The 25,972-nt window shown below is 45.3% G+C and overlaps 1 protein-coding gene across 6 annotated transcripts in view; it reads right to left on the reverse strand.

Moving 5' to 3' along the window:
• The window catches only part of ADGRB1 (adhesion G protein-coupled receptor B1), a 295,088-nt gene that overhangs the window by 128,159 nt on the left and 140,957 nt on the right, over positions 1–25,972 (reverse strand). For all 6 annotated transcript variants that reach the window (XM_055705723.1, XM_055705722.1, XM_055705720.1 and 3 more), the window contains 10 exons: positions 20,919–21,083; positions 19,059–19,223; positions 15,483–15,647; positions 12,731–12,895; positions 8,786–8,887; positions 7,152–7,258; positions 6,184–6,378; positions 5,077–5,145; positions 1,216–1,324; positions 165–308 (listed from right to left, as the gene is read on the reverse strand). In XM_055705723.1, coding sequence (XP_055561698.1) covers positions 165–308; positions 1,216–1,324; positions 5,077–5,145; positions 6,184–6,378; positions 7,152–7,258; positions 8,786–8,887; positions 12,731–12,895; positions 15,483–15,647; positions 19,059–19,223; positions 20,919–21,083 — 1,386 coding nt within the window. The remainder of the gene's footprint in view (positions 1–164; positions 309–1,215; positions 1,325–5,076; positions 5,146–6,183; positions 6,379–7,151; positions 7,259–8,785; positions 8,888–12,730; positions 12,896–15,482; positions 15,648–19,058; positions 19,224–20,918; positions 21,084–25,972) is intronic.

The following is a 25,972-nucleotide window of genomic DNA, read 5'->3' on the forward strand; positions in this document are numbered from 1 at the left end:
ACTCTTGGCCAGGGCACCTCTGAAAGCCTTATTTTCACGCAGCAAAGGTTCTGTGAGCAAATCCAGCTAAGCTAGAAGGAGAATTTGAAGAACAGCCAGTTGAAGGAACCTGTCTTAGAAAATGAAGAAATACTCTTTTGAAGTGCTCTGGTTGTGCTGCCTACCTGTCAGCCCTGAAGACAAGATGCTCTTGGAGACGGTGACCTTGTCCTCTGAGTTCTTGGCCCACTCCACCATGCCCCTCCAGCCTTTCATGGGGAAGGTGATGTCAGTTGCTGCATTTGCAGGCAGTTTGTGAATGCCGAGGACTAGAGGGAAGCAAGCAAGAAAAAAAAAAAAAAAAGTAACCTTAGCCATCCTTAATAAATTCACGTGCTGAAAAAAGCATTGGAGGCAATAGTGGGAAATCGGATAGCAGAATGAGTGAAGCTGGATCTTGATAGCTATAGGAGTGATGCTATCTTCAGATAATGTCTATGCATGGAGGAAGATGACACTAACTGTTGGGACTCATTCTTCTGTTCATTGAAAAGGACCTGCCTGCATCAAAACTGGCAGAAGAGAGGTCAGTCTACTCCGGTGTCCTGTCTCCAGGAGTGGCCAGTAGCAGCTGTTAAGAAGTGTGAGAAAGAACAGACCAAGGCATTTCTTGGTCTGTCCTCCCAGCTTCCAGCAATCAGCAGGACTTCCTCAGCTAGCGGCCATATCCAGATCATCAACTGTAACAGCCACCAATGGACTTCTCCTTTGTGCATTTTCCTAATCCCATCATGAACCCATCTGTACTTTTTGGCTTCTGCAACATCCTCTGGCAACAAGTTCCATGCTGTGATTGTGCATACAGCATAAATCAAATACTGCCTGCTGTTTGCTTGCTGCCTGATCACTTCATTGGCTGCTGTGCAGCTCTTGCGTTAAAAAAAATAAAAGGAAGCAACTAGTTCTGCCCAGTTTGTCATCTGTTCTCCATTCATGGTTCTATAGATACCTCTCAGATCTCTCTGTGAAATCTCTTCTTCATGTTGAAGTCCTAACTTATTTGGAGAAAATCCACCCCGTATTTATGATCATCCATGTCTTTCCCCAGACATTTTTAATGTTCCACCACCTGCTGCCTTCCCTCCTTCCCTTCCCACAGCCCAGGTTATACATACTGCACAGTAATTACAGCTTCCTGGGGTCTCTCCCCAACACGGGGAACGCAAATCAGCTCACCCAGATTGTCCGTCACTTGGTAGGAATCCCGGAAATCTTTCATGCGAAAGCTGATGACATCAATGAAATCCTCCATGAGCCTGAACAACTCCTTGGCGTTTGGCCCTATCTGCAGAGAGAGGGAGAATACTGACTAGCACAGATACTAATGAGCATGGCATGAGTTTCTCTGAGGGCAAAGGTTTCTGTCCTCACACATGTCCTGGAAGCATATGCTGGGTATAATGGAGTATTGTGGAGCTGTGCAGAATGAGGACTGAGAATTCCTAAAAGAAGCCTAGAAAAATAAAAAGAAAAGGGCAAGAAATAATAAGACATTCAGATTGATAAAATTTAGGCTGGAGGGCAATATCTCAAAGCAAATCAAAGGGAAATGCCTGAGACTCTCTGGAGCAGAAGAAAACCTACCCATCTCCTTTCCTTCCCTAGGATTACCTCTACTACCAACAACCCCACCCGGAGCAGGTAAGATACTGCTGATGTTTTTTATGGTCCTGTTCCTGCAGTTAATGCAAGAATAGAAACACACTAGGACAGTCTTAGCAGCCGTGATTTAATACAGTTCTACTTTCTTTCCAGGTCCATGGACTTGGGTATTTGGACCAGCCTAGCTGACAACTGGCCAGAGGCATTTGCAATTGCACATCCAGAGACATCATGACAGAGAGTGAAGATGTGTTCATGTTGATGTATTGAAGCTTTGCTCTCTGTCAGCTTCTGAGAGCTTTTCTCAAGCCTTAGATTTCCCTGACACTCAGGTATTTTATACTTGGCCTGAGAAACATATTTGGGCTACTTCTGATGGTATATATATATGTTACCTACTGAGAGGGAGCCCACCAAACATTACCTCAACGAGCTTAGTTAATTTTGCTATCACTTGACTGAAAGCAGCCATGCCAAAGGACCTCCATGGTCTAATATTGAATCCCAGGCATCAGATTGCATAATCCTATCCAGAAAAGCATCACGGTCTGGTTTTCTGCTTTTCTGTTTTGCCAGTACGAACTCACTTTCCAAATAACCAAGTTGCTTCTTTTGGGGCTGTCTTGGAGCGTCTCTGCCTCTTTTTTTCTTTCCTGGTGTTTCCCCGATTAGAAAGATATTGGCAGTAACTCTTCTTTGCCTGTATTTTGCCAGGCTAACACAAGGCTGTTAAACAATAACTAGTTTTCCAGTGACAGATTTCATAAAAGATAATCCACTTGAAATGAGCTGTGCTGACTACCTGTCTTTTCTTCAAAGCACATTTGCCCACAGGGGCTTAGCAAATACCATGAGAGGCTGAAGAACAGCAGTTCAGCTCTTCTTTTCCTTTTCCACCACTTTTAACAGCGTTTTTGGTTCCTCACCATAATCCAGACCTCCTGAGGTGGCTGAGTGGAGCCGAAGGGATGGCTGGGGACAAGCAGGACAGCAGGATGGGATGGAGTCAGGGGGGAGACTGAGCCATTGAGTGTACAGGCAAGGAGCGCAGGGGAGGCCATGCGTGTCTCTCTCTCTGCCTATCCGAAGAAGCCTGGTAAGACTAAAACCATATCAGGATCAGGTCAAAAACTCCTACCAGTACAGTAGGGGTAGACTTGAGGAGAAGTGAGCGAGGAAGCTGTTTTTAACAGTATGCTTTTGTATTCTATTAGAGATTGAAATCACAAGGTCAAATTAACTCCAGGTTACACTGACCATTGTCTCTTAGGCTTTTGTCATATAATGACCAACACAATTTCAAAAAACATGGTAGCTTTTCTCTGAATAATTTTCTGGGTTTTTTTGCTTTTTAATTTCCTTGAACATCTCTGCCTGGGGAGCCACAGGGCACTGGGATGTGAGACTGTGATGAAGTTGCATTTACTTTTAATGATCAATTAGGGAGCTACAGATCTTGCTTTAAAATTACTAGTTAATCGTGCAAAACACGTGGCACAATTTTGGCCCAGCAGCTTTGAGGGAGAAGGACAGACTGATGAAACCTCTGTGGTCACCCAGTTCATGAAGATTTCTGTGACCTAAAGTCATAGTGTTGGTCTATCATCTTGTTTCCCGCTAAAATATATGCCAGGCAAACGTTCTGCCCATGATCCCACTCATGTAGGTTACAGTGATGCTGGTAGCAGGCTGGGCTGTATCTGTCTATAGGTGCAAAAAGCAGATTGTACAGGGAAAGCTGGTGGGCACAAATTGCCAAGAAGAGTAAGCTACAGCTGTTTTTAAGGAGATCAACAGGGTTTCCCTGTTGTCATGACAACTTGACAGTCTCCTCTGCTCTGTGCTGAAATGTCTACATGCACCTGTAGGCTTGAAACTGAGTATTTGGTCACAGACTCACAGAGTCACAGAACGGTTGAGTTTGGAAGGGATCTTGGATGTCATCTGGTCTGACCTGCCTGCTCAAGCAGAGCCACCTAGAGCCAGTGCCCAGGACCACATCCAGATAGCCCACCTGGAGCCATACCATGTCATCCTTTGCCAAATGCAATGGGAAAACACCAGCTCTCAGGGAGAAAAGAGAACAGGTCCACAAGGCTGCTTAGTTCCTGGTGGAGTTCCTGTTGCATGAAGGAAATGTATTCAAGTCTCTGCCTCATGTTCTGGACTGTCAACAACTGTGTCAGCACTTGCTGTCAGGAGTTTTTCCCAGAAGACTTCCCGGGTTGGTGTGAATATTTCTGGATTCTCAGGTTACTCTTCGTGTTGGGTGATTTTTTTCTCGATTGCTTGGTATTTCCAGATGTCTCTGAGGAATTTTGCAGCAGTATCAGGTCGTTAAAAAAGAGCTGCTGGGTTCTGACCCACACCTCTGGGTACCTTCCATAGGACTGATCTCTCACAAAGGCTGAGTTACATTCCTTGTTCAGGTTATTTTGCAAACTGAGCTGGTGTTTGTGTTCCAAGGTGCGATACTGAGGAATGGACATGGAAGAAACGAGCTTTATCATAGGCCCTTCCACCAGAGTTGCTCGTCCGAGGCAGGACTATTTCACTGTAAGGTGATTCCCAAAAGTTGGAGTGAGATGACAGCATTGAGCAGCCCAAGGGCTGGCCAAGGCAATGGCAAAAGGACAGGGAACAGGTCTGACACAAGCCCAAGCAGAGAGTTCAACTGAGGCAGAAGAGACAAAGGCCATACAAGACAGACAGAAAAACAATTAACACCTTCCCCCAATACATGAGAGTTTAAGTACAGAATTATTCAGCAGGATCCCCAACCTTGAGAGGAGAAATAAATCAAAATGTAACTGAACCCTTGGCTCAGCTCATGCTGAGCAGAACCAGAAGCTCAACTGAGCAGACCCCAGCTCTCAACTATGAAAATCCTGCTTGTCCTGCATCATTTTAGCCAGGAACTCAAACCCATGTAATCCCACTTCTTTGTCTTGGCAAGAGGAAAGAGTGGAATTTTAGCAAGCCAGCAGGGTTATCAACTCCAAACCAAGCCTGACCTCTAAGACTTATCCAAAATCTGCTATTCACCACCAGTCTTTCACTTTCTTCATGCAGAGACTCTGGCTGAGATCCTGTGGCTTACTGTATTACCCCATAAATATGGCTCAGCCAGGCACTAAGCTCACCTGCATGACCAGCTGCATGAATTGGCTTATTGACAGTCAGCTCTGAGGCTGACCAGAGGTGACTGTGTCTGAGCTGTCTGTCTCTTTCATCATAAGGATTTATCCAAGGAGAACAGCATTGGTGGATGGAAATATTTTGTGATCTGTGGCTGAAACGGATATATGTTGCACACGACACATTGTGGGCAAGAAGAGCTAGAAGATCATGTAGACACTTGGAAATTCCCATTGTCATGGCTTAACCTACACTGAAAGCCTGCTTTGTTTCAGGGAAGGTGTTGAAGGTTCATACCAGCTGAGCTTCCTCCCATTTTTCCCGGTTGTCCTCTGACAAAAGATTGCTGATGATCTGGACAAAGTTCTGGAGAAGGGAGACAAAAGAGGAAAAAAGAGGTGGTTAACCAAATGTAGCCCAGGCTCGGAAGGACAAAGTGATGTGAGAGGAACATGTAAGAACCAGCCATGCTTCAAGAGGGTTCTTATGGTCCCATCCCCAAAGGGTCCCACAGCATTTTACAGGCTTCTGCCCCCAGCGATGTTAATGGCAAAACAGATTGTAGTAAGGTCTTTTTCCCAAGGCCTTCACTGACTACTGTATCTGCTGTGTTGGACTGGGAATATGTCTTGTATCCATTCTTGAAAGTTTTTAAGAACAGATTAGGTAGATATCTGTCAGAAACTGGTTAAAAACAGATGATCTTGTCTTGTATAAATCTCTTTCTATTCTATTTTCTACTATTTCTGTTATTTCCGGCACAGGGAAACCTTATTATCCTATTTAGTCTGTGACCAGGCAAGAGAAGTAGTCATTGATCAAAAGGGTGCTATGCATGGTAGTATCTTTGCAGCACACCACGAGAAGGAAGGAGACAAGATATTTCAAGACCATTGATTTTTTCTCTAGTTTTATCACCCATTGCAGATCCTGTAGGATCAGCTTAATGTTTCAAGTCATGGGGTGGTGAGCCATCCCAAGGGTATATCTTGTAGCCACTCTGCATGCAACTGCTGAAAGTAAATCCCCGGGATAAGAAGCCATCAAGACATTCTCCCACATCAACATCCAGGTACCCAATACCTCAGGATCATCTTTCCTTTAGTCATTAGAGTGAAATCCCTTCCAAATAATGTCCTTGTATCAATTAGACTCCACAGTAAAGTGCTATCAGGTTGAAATAGTTCAGGGTGACTTTGGTTTTCAAGTTCCTTATAAGCCAGGGGGAATAATTTTGAAAGGAGAGATTGTTAACACAGAGAGACACTTCACTGGGACAGAAAACAGTCTGGCTTTTCATCAGCATTGTATCGGCTACAAAGAATGTAATCAGACACTGAGCCCTGTGCATGCACATGCATCTGTAACCTGGCCTTGGTCTCCAAGATATTAATCTCAGCTCACCTGCACATCCCCAGGAGTGGGGCTATGATAAGCCCTACGGAAGATCTCTGTCATGTTCCTGAGTACGTCCATGGTGGACAGCAAGTCCCCACTGTAACTGGTCCCATCCTGGGAGATTTCCACAAGGTTTTGGAGCACTTCTGACAGCCCGTCTCCCATCAACCCACGCTGAGCTTTGGAAAGATGTTCCCTGGCCTGAGAAACAGAAAGAAACATGACAAACACTTTAGGGACAGTAAAAGTGATGTTAATGAGGTCAGTGAAGGAAATGCTGGGGGAAGGTTTTTGACCTTCCTGATAATTCAGAGTACAGATTAGATGAATCTGACAGTCTTTACTGGCCTGAAAGCCTGTGGCATCTTTAAAATGGTAGGAGAGCAGAAGTGAAAATTTCTATATGCTCACAAAGGAAAGGTTTTGTGTAGGTTCAGAAAAGATTATTTTACCACACAGGTGCTATTCTGGCCGTAACCCAAGGCCAGCCAACAGAATAATTTTGCCCCAAACCCTTGTTTTGTTATAAACAATTTGGAACTATTTTAGGACAGACTGTGGCTTGCCCTGAACATGGGAGGGCAGTTCTTATAAAGGCAATGCCATTATAAGGCAAGCCACAGGAGACCAGCAGAAATTCGTCACAACAATGAATTTAAGACTAACAAAAAATAAGTGGCTTATTTAAAGGTGATACAGTCACAGATATTCTTACTGATAATGTGATGTGAAAGACCTGGTAGGACATGGATTCTGCCAAGATAGATATTGAAATACCCAGTGAGGAACCATCCCTTGTCCATACATGCATCACTAGTTAAGCAAATGAAACCAGTAAGAGAAAAGCAGGGGAGAGCTGGCATCTCCCTTTAACATGAAAATGATGTTTTCCTTCTTTTTTGTAACTATAGTGGTGTAAACAGACATTTGAGGGGATCCCAAACCTGCTGAGCTGAGAAACCAGACAGCCTTACCATCATCTGTATGTTCCTGTAATCAATAGAAACACACTTGATGTATGTAGGAGGCTCCCAATAAGCTAGCCCTTCTTCATCTAAAATGCATCTTCGAAGGATCAGCCCTGGAAGAGGAAAGAAATGAATATGGGAGTGAGGACAGCAGTATGAAAAGACAAGCACCTTGATGGAGGTCACCCAGAACTGGCCAATGCATCCACGCAGGCATACCTACCAGCACAAAGGGTAGCAGGGGCATCTGCAGATGCCTGAACAACACGTGAAAACATGTAGGAAAGATTATTTCTGTTTTCTTCTGCATTTTCTTAAGGAGGAGCAGGACAGCTAAAGGAACTGGGGATGAAAACATAACCTTGCAAACTGGACATGGCTAGTCAAGGTGAAAGAATGTTTCTTCTGCCCTGGAGGGCAGCTTTCGTCCTGGTTCAGGAAATTCCATGAGCCTCCCCAGGTGGCATAGTCTGGTACTTGCATCTAAACCAGCTACAGTGGCTTGTGCTGCCTACACAGTCTCAAGGAGAATAAATACCCATCAACACCATCTTTGCATCAGCTGAAAAACCCTGAAAGCTGCTTGCGGTCCTCCCCCAGGCCTTTCCTTAGCTTCAGCCTACAGTAAGTTTTGCAGTGGCAATCACATGCCTTTGCGATGCAGAGGAGCAGAGAAATCAGTGAGGAGGAAGGGGAGAGGGATCACCTTGCCTAAGCAGTTATGCTGCTGTTTGGAGAGTCTCTGAGGAGCAGGTTTTGCTGGGTCCACAATCCCATCGATACTGCTAAATGATTCAGTGATCTTCCTATGGATACAGCCCTTCTTCTACGTTAGTGTTTGGGATGATACTGACTGTCTCAGGCTGCGTGAGCCAAAAAGGGAGCTGTAGGGTTTGTCTGTATCTGACAACCTCATTCAAACAGTATAAAAACTTTATTACATTTATTATTGACACTGCTGCCCCCATTTCTGTTCCTGCCTTAGAGTGAGGAACATCCAGCTGAGGACAAGCTCCACCACCAGCATGTCTCCTGGAACCTTCTCTGCACTGCTTTCCACTCCTTGGGGAACACACAGCCATGGCCACATCAGACAACACCTGGATGCCCATATCCTACCACTTAACACTACAATGATCAGATCATCAACTTGAGCACCTGAAGAAACGTTTAGAGAGCTGCTATGTTGTCTAAGAAGGAGAGGAAAGCACCTGAGTGTGAGTGGACAATGCAATTCCCATTTCCTGCTTTCAGATACTAGCTTCTTTTATGGACAATGGAGAGAAATGTAACACCCAAGTCTATACGACTCTAGTAAAACCCGACCTGATTTTGCAGAGCTATTTGCAGATAGTGGGGAGAACATACTACAGTAACCCTTGATTGCAAAACTGTCCCAGGACTAGGCAGTAGGTGGATGGGAGACCACCTCAGATTCTCCAGTACTAACCAAGAAGTTGTTAAACAGTGAAGGACCACAGAAACCCTGAGGAGTCAGTTTCACTCTGAGTGAAGGAAAGGAAGTCCATTTGCCTGTCCTGTCCTCCCACAGCCAGGTTCTCCTTTATCTTGGAGTCAAAGGATGAAGAATACACTGAAGGTGGTCTGGCCCCTGAGCCAAGGCATGCCGTCATGCTTACCAGTGGCATTGCGAGGACACCGGACAGCTGCAGCATCCCCAGCAGGAGTCTCTTTCCAAACCACAGAGCCAAGACTTTCCTCATCACAGATTTCGTGGGGCTCTGCAAGGAAAGAAAAACTCCATTGGTAAAGCTTCCTCCTCAGCAGGAACATGGAAAAGGGAATGGAAAGAGGAAACGGGGGAGCCTGGTCTCAGGGGAAAAACACTGTGGTGTCAGCCAGGAGACCTGGAGGTGAACTCCCACCTCTGCAGCTGCTTGGTGCATGGGCCCTGACAAAGCCACTTAACTTCTCTGGAATTTGCTCTGCCTGTCTGAAAACTGGGTGTCCATCCATCCTGAGGATTAGCCTGCTAATGTGCATGTAACAGCCTGGGAGAGTCCACTAACACATTTCCATTGCCTTGTGGCAGGTCTTTGCAAGAAAGCTGTTGTTGCTACGCCCTACTAAAGAGTTTTCTTTTCTTGTTTAATGTGCAGATGTCCACCTTTCGTAAGTGAACTCCATGGCTCCAGGCTCTACTCCTTCCATCCTTAAGGGTCACCACCTTCAAGGTCGGATGTGTCTAAAATGAAGTTCAGGGTAAATAAATTGGAGTAAGAATGAAGGAAAGAACAGCAAGTAGATGACAAAACCAGATGGACATAACCCCTGGGTGGACTTCATTCAGGTCCTCTGTCTGCTGCCAGCTTATGTGAGGACACAGGGAGAAGATCTGAGCACCAGCAGACTGCATTTGTATCAGCAGCTCATTTCCAAACACTGCTGCAGTCTGGGAGACTACAGAAATGTGTTTTGAGACATCACAGAGAAAACTCTTTGGAAGGAGGGTTTTGGATGCTCCTGTCTGCGTGGAGCTGAGTCGGCCCCAGAGTCAGTGGGACCTGGTAAAAAACCAGTCACTGCAAGAGAGCTTTTTGCTGAGAAACTCATTACTTACAGCATGTAAAACAGAGGGGTACATGAGGATGGTGTTAAAGCTATTTATCACTCCTGAAGGTGGGAAGAAGAAAAAACTTGATTCAGTGGTTTTCGATTACAGCTTTTATTTATTGTGCATGTAAAACTACGAATAAAAAGAAAGCTGAGTGCATGCCTGCAGCTGGTCAGGAAAGGCAGCTGCAAAGCCAAAGCCAACCAGCTGTGGAGCCTGACAGCTGCCTGCTGAACTTCCTTCCCATGTAGGAAGGCACTGCCCATACCAGGGTCCAGTGATGCCAGTAGAGACATGCCAAGGTTGTAGGGAAAATGTTCATCTGCCATAAAAAAAGACGGAGACCTTGAGTTTTCATGTTGGTCCTAAGGGAGCTGCGGGGCAGTAATAACCCTGAAGGCTTCTTTCTACAAGGGACCATGCAATGGACATGCTTACATAGACCATTTCAGGACCTTCATCACAGTGCAAATACCTGGTGATGGACATATCCCACTGCTGCTCTGGAACTACCCAGAGCACCAGCCTGGCTGTGGGGAAGGCTCAAACCTAAGATTACAGGCACGGCAAGTCTTGTTTCTTTGGAGGACTCATACAAGACCCAATAAGCTATCTACACATCGCTGCTCCTGGAGTCAAGCTCCAAGACTGTGGCTCCAGCCCCAGCTGCAGTTCAAAGACAGATACCTCCTCAGTAGACATTCATAATGAACAAGTTTCACTCTCTGGTTGGAAACAGATGCTTCTTCCCCTGTTTTAAAATTCCTTCTTGTGTAATTGCTATTGTAATGAAATCCCATAGGGCAAGCGGGACCCCTGCAGTGCTCGGCACATATGCAGAACTAGTCCCTGTGCCAACAGCTTGTGAGTTCTGTAGGTAAGGCAGAACATGGGTGGAAAAGAGACAGTTTCATTTCCAACCTGTTGACACGGAGCTGTAGGAGAACAAGATTAAGTCACCCAGTTGTGACCAGTACATGATCACCCAGAAAGCCTGTGGCAGAGCGGGGAGCTGAATGCAAAACTCTTGCCTCCTGGACCAGTGCTTTGACCATTGTCACAGACTCCCCACATCAAACTGTGGTTCAAAGGAGGGTCTGGGGTGTGGCGTGGGAAAATTCTTGCATCCTCGGCTGCAAAATAACAGAAAACATCAGAAAGCAGAAAGGGAGTGTGCTCACTTCCGACCTCCCCTTTCTTCTCCTCTGACCCGTCAAACCTTCCTGGTCTCCTCCCTCCTGCAGTCTCCCTGGGGACCGCTGAGGGATGCTGTGGATCAGAGATGCTCTTTAGAAATACACTGATTGTCTGGCGTTGTGTTGCCAGTGAGTGCAGAAGCAATTCCCAGGCTAGGAGAGAATAATTTCATCCTCTTTTTCTCTCCTTCTTTTTTTCTTTTTGAGGTTGCTTCATAACAAAATCTTTTTTACCAGCGTACCCTATTTGCACGGGGAGATTCTAATAACTAACCCAATTAAGCTCAATTCTTCTGTTCATATCAAATCATGCTGGCATTTGATACTTTCTCGAGAACAAATTGAGCAGATTTATTTTTAGCCTCTGATGATTCCTCACCTTTTCCTTCCCTTGCAAATTAAGAACTACAGTGAGACCCTTCCGGTTTTGAACCCTAGCAGGGCTCAGTCCCTGAGACATGCCTTTTCCTTTTGAGCACTGCACAGGCATCAGCCCCTGCAGAAAAAGAAGAAAAGATTGGGCTTGTTCTGCCAGGGCCCCAGCTGGCACACACTGAAGCTGAACTAAATCTGCATTGCTCTTAGACACCAGCAGACAACACCGTGCAAAGATTTTCTATGGTGAGGGAGAGCTTTATGGCTCAGTTAGAAGAGATTCTCACATGCCACTGCTAATTGAGAGGCACAGCTTGTAAGGAAAGGTGATGTCTTTTATTAGAGTGTAGCTGGAAAGAGTGAATATGCTGTCACACAGCCCTTTTCTCTGTTATCTCCAAGTTAAACAGGCTGAAACTTCCACACTGAAGTGTTTCGGCTTTCATCTTTGTCTTCAGCAGTTTGCAAGGGAGTCTGAGGGTCAGCTGTCCTCAACATGGCAGATCCACCCCCAGAAACATCTACACCAAAACCGCTCCCTCCGTGCCGAGCTCCAGCTTGTCTTTTAGGGAGACACCCCCTTTCCACTAGGACTGCCAGGGTACTGCCATGAGAATCTCTCCTGTCTCTCACTGAGCTGCTCTGACAATTAATTACCCTTTCGGTCAAAAATCAGAGCCTGTTACGATCGATGCAATCTGACTGCCAACATCACATAGGCCATTGATTCCCCACCAGCAATTTCACCAGGCGCTTCAACTGAGACTGAGAAAGGAAATAAAAATGGTGCACAAGCCTTTTTTCTGGCCTCTGTATACTGTGTGAAAGACAGACAGGAACAGTCCCAATTTCAAATATTTGCTCCTGCTTATTGTCACATTAAATCTCAGGTTTTCCTCTGTCCTACAGCTCCCTCGCCCTCCATTCAGGCTTTTGCACCCTTTTTCTCAAATGGATGCTGCTCCCATGGCTACAGCTGGAGGAGGGAGATTGGGTAAGGCTCTGACAGATGCAGACAGATCTGTCTTCAAAAATTGCCAGTAGTGCTCAGGTCTCCCAGAGGCTAAGTAAAGGGTGGGAAACCACTGCAGCATCCTCAGTGCTCAGCTGCTTCATGGACTTGAGACTCTGATAACAGTTTTTGCTGTCAGATAGTGTCTCTTTTCCTCTTACGATTCTATGGCAATGAAAAGATGAAAAACATTAAGGTTAGGCTGGTGGGACTTACCAAACATTCACTGAAATCAGCATGGTTACACTGGCTGCTGCAACAGTTAAATCAAGCCTTTGACACATCTTGTGCCTGGGTTACGGGCAGGGTCCAACTCGGTCACAATTCCATGTTGCATTCAGCCCTCTGACACAGGACGTGGAAGCCCTTTTCAAAATCCAAAGTTCCCTTCATGTAAAGGAAAGTGTGAGGGGTCTGGGATACATACCAGGACACTTTCTGTCATTGCACTGCTTATACTCTTCCTTGGGTCCCTGGCAAGTCTCTCCACCGAAAAAGGGCCCGTAGCACACTCGGTCACGTCTCTGAGTCCCACCTCCACACGTGGTGGTGCAGCTGCCCCACACTCCCCAAGCCTGCCACTTCCCATCCACTGGAAACAAAAAAAGAGGAAAGAAACAACCTGTCATGCCCAAACATAATCTGCCCCAGAAGGAGGCAAGGTCTCAAGGTCAGCACTGGAACGCAGGGTGAGAAAAGCATGGCTTTGTGGGAAGGGAGATCTCTTGCCTCAGATCTTTGTCTGATCCTCAACAGACATGAAATCAGTGTGCTCTTCGCCATTGCAGCAGCCCTTTAATAGAATCATAGAATCATTTAGGTTGGAAAAGACCTTTAAGATCACCAAGTCCAACTGTTAACCCATCACTGCCAAGTCCACCACTAAACCATGTCCCTAAGCACCACTTCTAAGTGTTTTTTGAATGCTTCCAGGGATGGTTAAAGGGTGCTCTTGTGTTTCTCAGAATCCTCACCACCTGCAAAAACAGCCCTACCTCTTCCCTTGGGCTCAGATCTGGGGCTGTGCTTGTGAACAGTCTTCAGGTGGGCAGAGATTAAATCTGCCTGGCAGCCACATTTGCTAGCCAAAGTCCATAGCCGGAATTTGATTGGGATGTGCAATGTACGTGTGAAAATAAGCCTTGCCAGGGAAGGCCTGGCTCAGGGATTTAGAGAGACCAGTAGAGCCTTTGGGCAAGAAACCACGAAGAAACATCAAATAAACCTCCCTCCAGCGATTCCTATTGCACTGTTTTTTCACGTGCTTTGGAAAGAGGTTTGGGACGGTGTCTCATGCCATTGTATCTTTTCCCAGCATCTTTACAGATTCAGTGGAAATGCTACTTTTTTATGTTAACAATGGCATTTATCAAAATGCTACTTCTTTTACATTAACAATGGCATTTATCAAAGCCCTATAAAAATGTTAATTAGCCCTCACAACAAGCCTGCAAGGTAGAGAAACATCTCTTCTGCTGCATCACAGATGAGAAACAGCAACTCAGTGACAGAACTAGAGCAAGGACCTAAGTCTGCTGATGACTATTTGAGTTTTAATTAGAAGTTAACATATCATCTTGGGTTTATTAACTCCTTTTGGGAGGATGGGGGATCCTTCTCCTTGAAGAAGTAGAAGAAAATTATCAATGAAGAGGGACAGTACCAACCTCTGGTGCTTTCATTAGTGGCACTGTATGCAGTGAAATACATGACCAACATTGCTTTGACAGCTAACTCTGAAATCAGTGGGACAAGGCTGTCTAAAAAAGTGAGGCCCTTTTAGTCTTTGAAGTTGTCCATAAATTGCAAAGAAGGAGTGAGATACCTAAACACCCAAACCTACTAGAGACCATGTAGGAAAGTCCAATACCTGTGTTAAATACTGCTTACGCTCTGCAGATGCAGGTGGTGATGCTACCAGAGAGGATAGCGATTCTGTGAGGAAACAGGTATACCAGGCTGAAGAGCTACTGGCTTCTATGCTTGTGGAGTGGACGGAACAATACCTGTTCACCTGAGCAAGGTATAAGTGCCTCAAAGAGCTGAGCTGTTTATGGCTATCTCTGTTCTCTCAGAAAGGGGAGAAAGATAGTCTCCAACTCAGGGCTCCACTTCTTCTCAGTCCTATGGTCCCATGGTGAAGCATCCAGGGAGAGGCAAGGAATAGTCCAGGAGAAGAAAAAACATTTTCTTGCTTGGCAAGAAAAATTAGTTGCTGAGCAATCTTGAAGACTTCTAGTTGTTCAAGCCTTCTTTCCAGGTCAGAATATTTTCCACACCAGGTGACCCAATTAGTCCCTTTGCAATGGCCTCCCCCAAGACCTCTGCAAAAAAACCAGGAGCAAATTGCACCTGCAACTCTATAGTGCTGGTGTCAGTCTGAGAAATGCACATTCCTGGTGCTAAGTGTGCTCTGGTATCTGCTTCAATTTTCATTGCATCTCCTGCATGAAATAGCTGTCTTGGAGCCCACGGTCCATGGTATAAAGACAAGATGATTATTCTGAATGTAAGGTACTGGCTACAACAGCTGGGGAGGCAGGAATAATAATAATAATAATAATAATAATAATAATAGTTTTGTTGTTGTTGTTGCTATTATTATTATTATTGCCATTATATATATATATTTAAGACACAGCTATATAAGCAAAGTGACAAGTTTAAGATAAGCATGAATCAAGACTTCATTGTGCCAGACTTCCTTCATCATAGATAAGGTTCAACGCTGTGATACAATGGAGGTTGCTTCCCTGTTTGCTTCAACTATAACTAGGAGAAGTGAATTGGTAGGAGAAGAGGAACAAACAAAAAAAAAAAAAAAAGGCCAAGAAAACTGAACCATTATAGAGACCAGGAAAGGGTTTCATTGGTATTTTGCTTGTGTTTCTTTTAAGCACATGCTGAAAACTGATATCTAAGGTTAGAGAGACACGTTCCCTGTGGATAATCACTACATCCCCTGTGGATAATCACTCACCTCTCCGGGGTCTCCTGGAGCATTTGCCAGCTATGGATTTCAGCTGGCATGGTCTAGTGGTATGATCCACAATCTCCTTATTACTGCATTACTGGTGAAAGCTGTGCAACTCTTCCACAAAGAAAAAAAATTACAAAAGCCTGCCTGGGACCGCAGAGAAAGATGACCCAAGAGAAAGAAAAAGTCATTGGTCACTGACCTGGGCATTGGCGCAGAAAGCAGTCCCTGGTCTCCACCCAGTGTCCCTGGCATTCGGCTCCCCCGTATGAAGGTCCATTGCACTCCCTTGTCCGCTGCTGGGTGCCGTTGGAGCAGGAGGCAGAGCAAGAGCTCCAGCTCGACCACTCATTCCAGTTGCCGTCCACTGAGTGGCCCAAAGAAAGATAACAAAACGGAATGTGAAAATCGCTCCCACTGGAAGGAGACATGTGCAAAGAGTATCTGGCCTTTGCCTACAGGGGACCAAGGCAGGGGAGGACAAACTGGAGTCACAGAGTGTGAGAGAGGGCAAAGATTGTCAAGAAAAAGTTCAAACAACTGTATTAATGGCAATTTGTTGGGACCCTCTGCAACCTCCAACTGGTATGTTATGGCCTGGCTGGATGCAAGTGCCATAACATTTCTGGTTTTATGTCCATACTCTATGTTAACACTGTAAAAGTTGAAATTATTGATATTACACATTCCATCATGAAAGTCAAATCTAGTAGTATTGCTGATCATAACATAATGTCAAAATAGAGAGCATGGATCATATTTTCACTGAAAATTTTGAAGGAATCAATACATTACCATGACATTTCTCTTTCTGGGCAATCATCACTTTTTGAGGGAACCCATTCTTCACCCAGAAGCAATGCATTAGTCTGCAGGAAGAGAACTTTCTCAAGCACCTAAATGTGCTGTTTTTCATTAAAGCTCACACAGAAACTTGAATCACAGCATTATTCGCAGGAATTCATGCTGCTAGCTGGGAAATGTTTGGAGCAAAGGTGTGCTCCAACAGGAGACCATGAGCAGAGTGCATGTGTGTGGTCAATGTACCTTTCTCACAGTGAATTAACACTGACAGGCTTGATATGTCTCTACACAGCAGTGTCTTTGATAATTAAATAGAGGAAGGAGGGACAAGAGAGGTTATGATGGGATGGGGTTGGAAAGAAGCATGAATACATCTTATTAGCGTGGTACAGTGTGAGGCATTCCCAAGTGTGGCAGTTACCCCCTAATTGGTCCCTGATCAACAGATCCATCACCCAGTCTGCTATTCCTGGAGCACTTTTTTCTCATTAGCAGCGGTCATCATGCTCTGTTTAGCTCTCATTAGCTGCTAGCTCTCACTCAGAAAAACAACCTGAATCCCTGAAAAGTCTGAATTCTAGCTCAAATCATGTTGCTGTAGATTGCAGCTCATTTTCTTTGTCTTTGTTTGTCAGTCCAAGAAAAATATATGCAATTTGAGCTCCTGTGTAATCCTCAAGGACTGAAACAGCCCTGAATAATCCCCATTGCAGTTGAACAGCTTTTTGTTTGCAAACATGTTAAAAAATGTCAAAAACATCCATATGAGCAACTGTTAAACTGAGAGGGGGTCACGTGAGCTCAGGAAGTGTGAAAAATGAGGCAGGCATAAAAGTACTTCCAAAAGGTGCTTGTTTTCAGTAATCCAAGCTTGATATTTTCATTGTGCATAAATTCAAAGCATCATGCCAGTGCCTATCAATCCTGAAGAGGGTAAATGCAAGAAGTGGTGACTGACAGGTGATTCCTCTTTGGAAATGATCCCAAACCCCACAAAGTAGACCCTACCAGGTATAAATTAATGTGGTTTTTTTGACTGAAGGTAGTGCTGCTAGTTCCCATGCACTGATGGTGTCTGCTTCCCGGTAGCATCCCATAGTGGAAAAGTGAGATTGCATTTATCAAAGTAAATGTTGCATTTACCAAAGAAGTTGAATTTACCAAAGCTGTACCTGCTGCTGTGGCAGTGGTGATTGGCAGCTGACCACAAATGCGAGTATTTGGAGGTGGAAAAATAAATTGCTCAGTCAGTGGGGGATAAAGAACATTTCATTTTGTTTGAGATGAGACATTATTTATTCATAGACTGTAATTTCAAAGATGTTTAAAAAAACAGAGAAACAGGGATGTCCGTGTTGCACCTCCAGCCACTTGCACTGATGTAAAGATGCCTCTTGGGCAAGATGCTGAGGGCTCTCCACCACAGCCACAGCAAACACTGCTCGGTGCCGTTGTCACACCGCAGTGTGAGTCTATCAAAAATGTTCACTGGAGTCTGGCTGGTGTAGCCTATGCAGAGACTGGCATTGTCTTCCTCATTCTCTCTCTGTCTCCAAAGGACTTGGGGCTCAGCCCGTGGTATCTGCTGCTCCAGAGGAACAAAAGCTCTGTTGTCCCTGCAGCAAGCATTTTTATCAGCTGTAGTAATAAATCCTCAGAGCGGCACAGTAATAAGCAATATGACTATCTGGTGTGTCAAACGCTGAGCAGCGCCCATTGTTGTGCTTCAATGATTCCCCAGTGCTGCACTCATTTGGCACTGCAGAGCCACTGATGGCCTTTGTGGCATTAATTAGAGCTGAAGTCTTGCAGTTGGGCTGCTTGTCTCTTCCACCACTATTTCATTCTCGGCAGCATATCCACATATTTATTTGTATTTAAATTAATTATGGATCAATGTTAACTCAGGGTATGCTTTATTGCCCAAGCAATGCCAGGTCTGACTTCTTCAATTTGTCTTTTTATGACAGAGCCAGTTTGCTGCCTGGGATGTTTTTATTCCAAGTAGAGTCTTCTGCACAGTGGCCAGAAATCTGAGGATAGCTACTTGGGGTGAAAACCGGGTGTGAAACACCAGGAGACTTCCCACTAATATTTTCACAAAGTTCTCACCACTCCCACAATCCCTTTCATCCTCCAGGGAAATAATATTGTCTTATAATGATTCTCATTAAACTGGAAAAATGTCAGTTGACATTAACCTGGGAGAGGGAGGGAGTGTTGGGGAGCTCCCTTGAGTTCAGATCATGTTCACCAGGACATCCAGACTTAAATAAAGGGTGACTCTGTGGTAAACCCAGGGCCAGTCTGGTTCAGGGGAAGGAAGCTACAGGAGCACAAGTGGATTTCCACTGAGTAAAAGCCATTTCATCTTGAGGTTTTATTTCTGTTTTTTCCAACCAAAACTCAGGGAGAGCCATTTGGAAGTGAGACCCAGGGGTAGGGAAAAGGCACTTAAAAATATTGAAATATGGCATGGAAGGCTCTCAGGAGTCTCTTGGTCCATCTCACCATCCAAAACAGGATCAGTTACAGAGAAGATTTGCATATGCTGTGAATTAACGCACATGTATTTCTAGCAAGTAAAACTGTTAATTAATTCCAGCACAATAACAAGCCAAGCTAGGTGAAAGAACTTTAAACCATTCACTGGAGATAACAGCTGAGAAGCTTAAGATGGTCTTGGAAGCAGTAGTGATAACTGAGCCAGTCGAGATCCAACCCATATAATGCGTCCTCTGAAAGTTATTACACAGGGCAAATCTGAACCTAAGGCAATGCTGAGCTGAGCAACCCTAGAAAGCACCTCTAGGTTCCTCCTTCAGTGTGTCCTTTACTTATAGAGGACCTTCTTTAGGACAGTGTACTCATTCAGCTGAGCCAGCTACAGACCTACTCGGTGAGCCGTGTGTGGGCATCTTCAGAGACGGGGAGACCTGCTGGAGGGAAGGCTTTGAATCTCTAACTGCCTTACCTGGGCAAAGTGCAATGTTGCAGAATTTTGTCTGCTTCTCTGGGCCCTCACAGGGGTTCCCACCAAATTGTGGAGGCTTGCACGTACGGGTCCGATCTCTGTACCCTCTTCCACACGTGGAAGAGCACAAGCTCCATGGAGACCACTCGTCCCAGGTGCCATGCACTGCAATCAAAGCAAAAGAAGTAAGTTTCTTTTCCAAAAGAGGTCTAAAGAAGTGAGTGAGCCCACAGAGCACAGCATCTTCCCACCCAGAATGAGCAGCATGTGAGAAGTGAGTGTGGGAAGGCCAAGAACAAACCAATCCAAAATACGCGAGAGGAACACTGCGTAATTTTTTATGTTTTGGTATCAACACCAAGTGCCTGTTACTTTCCAGTCTATTTTAAATAAATCACAATGCGCTTTTAATTGACCCTATTCTTTTCAGATTTTTGAGCCAAGAGAAAAGGACATTTTTTGAGCAAAAGATGCAGTTTGCTACATAGGAACAAACCCCCCACCACTCTTTTGGAAGCATCATCATCATCATTTTGTCACTTCTTACCCTTATTTCCCTCCCTCAACACATTTTACCACTGAATCGTCAAAGGCTACAGCATTTCCAGCCTCTCAGAAAAGCTGTAGTCTGGCTACTAATTACTAACATATATCAGTAACACCACAGAGGCAAAAGTAGGGAGACTTGGAAGAACAAAATGGGATGGACAACGTGCTTCAGTAGTGCTCAGGCCATCACAGGTAACTCCTGGACTTAAACATTTAAAGCCTTCTAATCTATATTAATCTAATCTTCTCCAATCTAATCTGATCTAATCTAGCCAGGTCATTTATGGAAGGTTAGTCACCATACTTTCTAGAGGCCAAATATTTCAAGAATTTACTGATCCCTCTTAAGGGACTTTGTCCCTCCCAGCTTTACTGGAGAAGCTAATGCAAAACCAATAATGTTTCAGGAAAACAAACAAACAATACCCTCAACCCCACACCCCCAAACCAACAAAACCAAAGAAATAAAAAACAAACCCCCCAAAAACACACAGGTACTTTTCCAGTCCTTCATCAGTTGCTAATAGTGACTGATCCACCAGTATCAGGAAAGGGTGTGCAAACCTAACATTTTGCAATTGTCATCTTGCATGGTAGGAGATAACTAGAGTAGGAAACACAGGAAAGAGCACAGGAAAAGAGTTTGGTGGTTTCACCATTGTAGGATTGCTCCTGAACAACGATGTTTCCAGCTGAGAGTCATAAATAACACACCTAGTTTAACAGCATAATTCTTCACATTAACGTCCAGGCTCCCCAGACTGTACATTTTCATCAAAATTTTGGAAGAAGGAGAATGAAAAAAGGGATGATGGCTGGCTCAGTTCATACCAGCAGCCTGAGTTTTTCATGCTGAATTTGCAATGGTATGACCAGTGTTGGCACCTGAGCAACTGAAAGTATCATGTGGTGCTTCTCTTTCCCAGCCTGCCCCGTGCTTGGAAATACCCCAAAGGACACATGCTTTTCAGGTGTACTGTGTTAATTGTCTTTAGATAGCACTGAGTTATTCATATCATGCAAAACAAGTGCCCATCTAATGGTGCTTGGTCTAGCAAAGGTCTCTGTATGAGGCTTTAGGGTAAAACAAGAAGGAAGAGGAAACAAAAAACGTCTCCCTCCAAGAATCATGATAGAATGGGTTGTGTTGGTAGGGACCTCAAAGATCATCTAGTTCCAAGCCCCCTGCCATGGGCAGACACCTTCCACTAGGCCAGAAGAAGATATCACAGTGGAGGTATCACAGACAGTCAGTCCTCTGTGCATCTCCCTTCCCCTCCTGCTCACACATACATGGAGCACTCAGCCCACCTGGGCACACGGCAGAGTTGTTGCACTGTCTCTGCTCCCGGAGAGGGCCGCTGCACTGAGTGCTGTAGGAAGACGACACGCAGAACCTCGTCCTGGTCTGCCAGCCCTCCCCGCAGGTAGTTGAACACACACTCCATGGGGACCACTCCTCTGCCGCGGGGTCACCTGTTGGGGTTGGAGCAGAAGGTGAGCACGTGGCACGTCCTTAGTACCTGGATCTCCAGGGCAGTGCTTGCCAAGTTACATTTCACCAGTCGCTGGCGAGCCGTGAAGTTGTGCAATGTGTCCCACATGGGGTGTGACAAGAAAGGTGCAAGGGGATTGGTGAGAAAATGTGAAGGTTGACAATGGGCTAGAAGTTTTTTTTGGGTACTGCATAGAGCTGTAACACACACACGCACACACACAAACACACACTCACACAAACACACACTCACACGCACACACAAAACCAAAAGGAGACTGTGGAAGCCTCAGGGCACTGGGCAGGGCAGGCTCCACCATAGATGATGAAGCGGTGTAGCCACTGCAGAACTATGTGAGCTGGGGTATGTAACATCTACTCAGAGATAGTACTAATTAAGTAACAGTGATTGGACAGATACAGTAAATATGACAATAAATTGAGTGGTTGTAAGGATTCAACTCATTTCCTGCCTTCTCACAACCCCTACCAATGCAGATTGGCAGTGGAGGTGCAGACAAGTCAGAAGATGACAGTGTCTGAGAAGGACATTGGCTGAAGTAACTCCACAGAGTTTTCGCTTGTCATCTCCTTCACCTGTGGAGAAGATCTGCGTTAACTGTGTGACGCAGAACAAGGCTGACTGTTCCAGAGCATCGTACAGTCCCTATCAATTGCTTACCTGATGGACAGTATTGGAAAGACAACTACAAGTATCTCATTGAACAAGAGAAGGGAGTGGAAAGCAATGAGACAAATTCCCTTTATCAATAATATTCCTGTAGAGAGACAGTCATGCCAGGGGTATTTCAGTCAGACCACAGCCTCCAGGTAAGTCGTCAGAAGTGTGACGTGGGCAGGGAAAGGACAGTTTTCCATTAATTTTCATAGGTATAAGTCTACCCTTAAGAAAATGTCTTTCTCTCCCAGATGAAAGCAAAAGCTTGCTTCTTTCATTTAAGTAAGCTCTGCATTGTTTGGGTTTTCTAATTTTTAATGGGTTGCTAATAATTACACATTATAAACCTAGAATGTAACATTTGGTATGTATAGCACACAGGCATATGGCACAAATAAACACCAGCACATCTTTGAGGATGCATAATAGAGGGACATACCCTTCTAGTAACAAGTTCTTCAGAGCATCAGACTGCACCATGTCACATCCTAACCAGATGCATCTGGCAGACTATGGATGATATAAGAGAGGTCATTGGGTGCAGCAGGTAAGCATGACTTCAAGGGTCGTACAACATGGCACAGCCTGAGCTGCACCCAGCACTTGGATGTGTTTCCCACACCACCACCCCATTCTCAAAGCTGGACAGCAGATGCTGTATTAGATCAGCCAGCTGCAACATGGAACATGAAAGAGACTCTAGCAATGGGCTGCTACAGCTTAAGATCTCAGCCTGCTTATAGGGCAGTGAGGGTTAGAAACCAGCTGCATGAAAGTCAACGTTGGTACAGGAACTGTGATGGGGACTGTAAAGGTTGGAGACCATCAGACTCTCCAGTATGAAAGCTGTGCATGTCTGACTTTTTCCTCAAGGTGGTATATTTATGTACTAGTGTCTTAAGGGGAGTTTTCTGCATGCAATGAAATTTTATGCAGGATTTCAAGAGTTTGTGGCTCTCATCAATCTGCTCATTGGGATTTTTGGTAATCATCTATGTTGTTATGCATCATGCTTTTCAGCACATCTCCTTTGAATGTTTTCCTTCATTCAGGCAGTTGGTTGGTAAAAATATGCCCCCTAATTGGCGGATGGTGCATCAATTTGTGCAGGGCTGTTGAATGGAGAAAGTGTAGAGGAAGAATTATCATTGAGGTAAAATGGACAGGCTTTCACTCCTTCATGTACTGGCTGGACTTAGAAAGAGGTGGAGGTAAGGATGAGTCTTCCTCTATCTCATCTATGCCATTGTAATGACTATCATGAGACTTAACTGCTTTTGTTCATTAAGCCAAAGTTGTTCAATACTCTTTCTCTTTGCTTTTGTGTTTTGGTTCATTAATCTATCCAGCTGGTTCCAGTTAGATAAATGTTATGGACCGCTGGCCTTTCTCTGTGATGTGTAGGACACATTGTGTGTTTTGAAGCCTTGGGGCTTCAAGAAAATATCACTCCTGTATCCTGTTTCTCAACTATCAGATCTGCTGCTATACAGAGATTTAATTTCAATGGTAGTTTCGCTGCCTTTCCAATAAGGAACTTGACTGTCTATCAGACAGACAGTCCTGTCATACTCCGAGTTCACCACCAGCAAGTTACTTTTTTGGCACCGTCATTTCAGTTTTTGCCATCCAGAGAGGCCCAGACCCCAGAAGATCCTCCTTTGACCCACAGATCCCAACCATTCCTGCTACCTAGCCTGCTTGGATGCTGCATGAACAGACAGTGCCTTTTCACTGCTCAGAGAACACCCTCCACTGACCTTGAGTGACAACCCCAGTACTGCACTGAGCAGCACCAAGTCCCTCAGTGTCAGGGAGCTGGCATTTTTTTGGTAATTGAACGCTGCTAATTTGTGCCCAGAAGTCTTTCGAAGAGGCCAGAGGTGGGGTAGGGGAAGCCTGCAGACACACAGCTGCCTCCTCCATCAGCAGCTCATGGTTTGGAGAGCCTTCCACCCCATCACCTCCCCACTCAGTGCTGACAGTGATTTTGCAATCTCCATATTCAGACAAGAGTTACTGTGTCATTAGATGAATGAATGGCATCTTTGAACCAAATTCCTCTTCCGTCTCATTCCTCTTCTTCATTATTTTTGGCCTTTCCCCTTTCACAGTAGAAATATCTATGATTACAGGTAAATCTCCTCAGTTATCCTCTCTCACATTGCACCAATCCCTGGCTCTTAAATTCATAATATAGTTTATTTTCCAAGTGCTTATTCCTTTGGGTTTGGTGTAATTTTGAACTAAGTAATTTATCTCGGTCTACTGGGGCACTATGTCCAGTGCAGTCTCAAACCTTGCAGAAATTCAACTGATTTTCAAATGATGAGAGACCCAGTTTTAAGATGTTCTCAGGCATCAGAACAAGCTCTCTCATTCTCCATCCAAAAGAAGCATGATATTTCCCACCATCAAAACTATGGGTGAGAAGAATTTCTGCACCCCTGTGGGTCAGACTACAGCAAATACAAATTACTGGATGCAATATCTGCCAATTATTTACCCCAGAAGTGGATCCTGGGTCTGTTTTTTGATATAAGGGCAAGAAATCTACCAAGCTCATCAGGTCTGAAAGCCCTTTAGGACAGCTCAGTACTGTCTTGTAATTAAACTTGCCAAGGATGCACTCCGCCAAATTGAACTTCATCCCCTAGAGGGCAAGGGACCATGCACTGTCCTCCATCATGACTGATGCCTGTAGACATGTCTCTTCAGGATGAACCTTTGATTAGCCCTGTGATGCTCTAGGCTAGCTTGGGGATTAACAAGCATGTCCCAAAGGAGTTCACGAGGACTAGGACTCCATTTCAGGTGGGAAGATGGCCCTTTGCAGGGCTTGCTGCTCCCACAGAGCCAGCTGCAGCACCTTCCTGCATCTGGAGAGGAGCCAGCAAGTGATACAGAAGGAGACATGCTGGGCATCACTCCACAGGGATGTAGCACTGCAGTCCAGGGTTCTTTCCAGCTCCTGGCCAGCTCTGAGAACAGCTCAGCTGGCTTTACAGAGAGCTCAGCTGGCTGCAGGGTTCCCAGCAGCACCTGCAGTTTCTCTGTGACACTCCTTCCCTCGGCACTAATGGAGTGGCACATCACTGTCATCCCTCCGCCAGGATCCCTTCCTGGTTTTGGCGTCATCTGTCAATCTGACATCTTGCCATGTTCAAGCCACTTCTTCACTCACATCCTGCTGCTGGCACAGAGCTCCTGGAAAAAGTCTGTGGGCTGAGCTGGGAGGGCCCGTGCCAGGGACCTGCTGGGCTGGATTTCACTCTTGTGCTATTGCTGAGAGAGACACATGGGCAGCCAGCATCACCACACCTGAGAGCACAACTGTGCCAGAGCCTATGGGCCAACAGAACCTGGACACCAGGGCTGCAGAGGGCTGGCAGGAGGAAATACTAGTCTTCAGCTGTGCAGGACCATCCCCTCATCCCTAGTCCTTATGGCTGGCATCAGCTGGTTTTTGTATTTCATATTTTTCCAGGTCTTGACTGGATGGGAAATGGTTTATCCCCTACAAACTCTGTTAATTGCTAAGGAAGACGTGGGCTTTGCTTTGGTACCTCCAGCTGAAGACTCCCTCTAAATATCTCCCTGGGCTGTACCCTCTGCCTGGTCTTTACATCTCCTCCATGCTGACTTCTCTGAACAACTTGGCAGCAGTTGCTGCTCCTAGGATAGTGGCAGGAACTTGACATGCTTGCAGTAGGACAATGCACATCTCCCAGCCCATGCTGCATGCAGGGATAACCAAGCCCAAGTCAGCCATGATGCAGCAGTGGCTACGATAGCAGGGAGTTAATAGAGATGTCACTGAGCCCAGATGCAGTATCCAGCTGAACGGCAGGAAGAAATGCCAAGCTATAAACCTGATGACTGAGCTACAGGTTGGAACAAAGCACCAGGGAAACACCAGGGATCAGGTAGAATAGAACAGGGAACATCACAGGACATGCCTTGGAGTACCTTCTCTTCCTCCTCATTTGGACATGCGTAACTGAGAGATTGAGCTCACCTTCACCAGGTTGTAGTGGTGCAAGCACTCTCCCTCTCCTGCAGCCTTTTGCCAGCCGCCACTGATCCTACAGGCAGTGGAGCTGCTCCTACTGGAGGGAACAGGTTCAGCAATGGGTAGCAAGGAAATTCAGGCCATCCCCTGACTTGTGTTGAAATCCACAACCCCAGCCA

Source organism: Falco cherrug, chromosome 3, assembly GCF_023634085.1.
Source record: "Falco cherrug isolate bFalChe1 chromosome 3, bFalChe1.pri, whole genome shotgun sequence".
Classification (NCBI taxonomy): Eukaryota; Metazoa; Chordata; class Aves; order Falconiformes; family Falconidae; genus Falco; species Falco cherrug.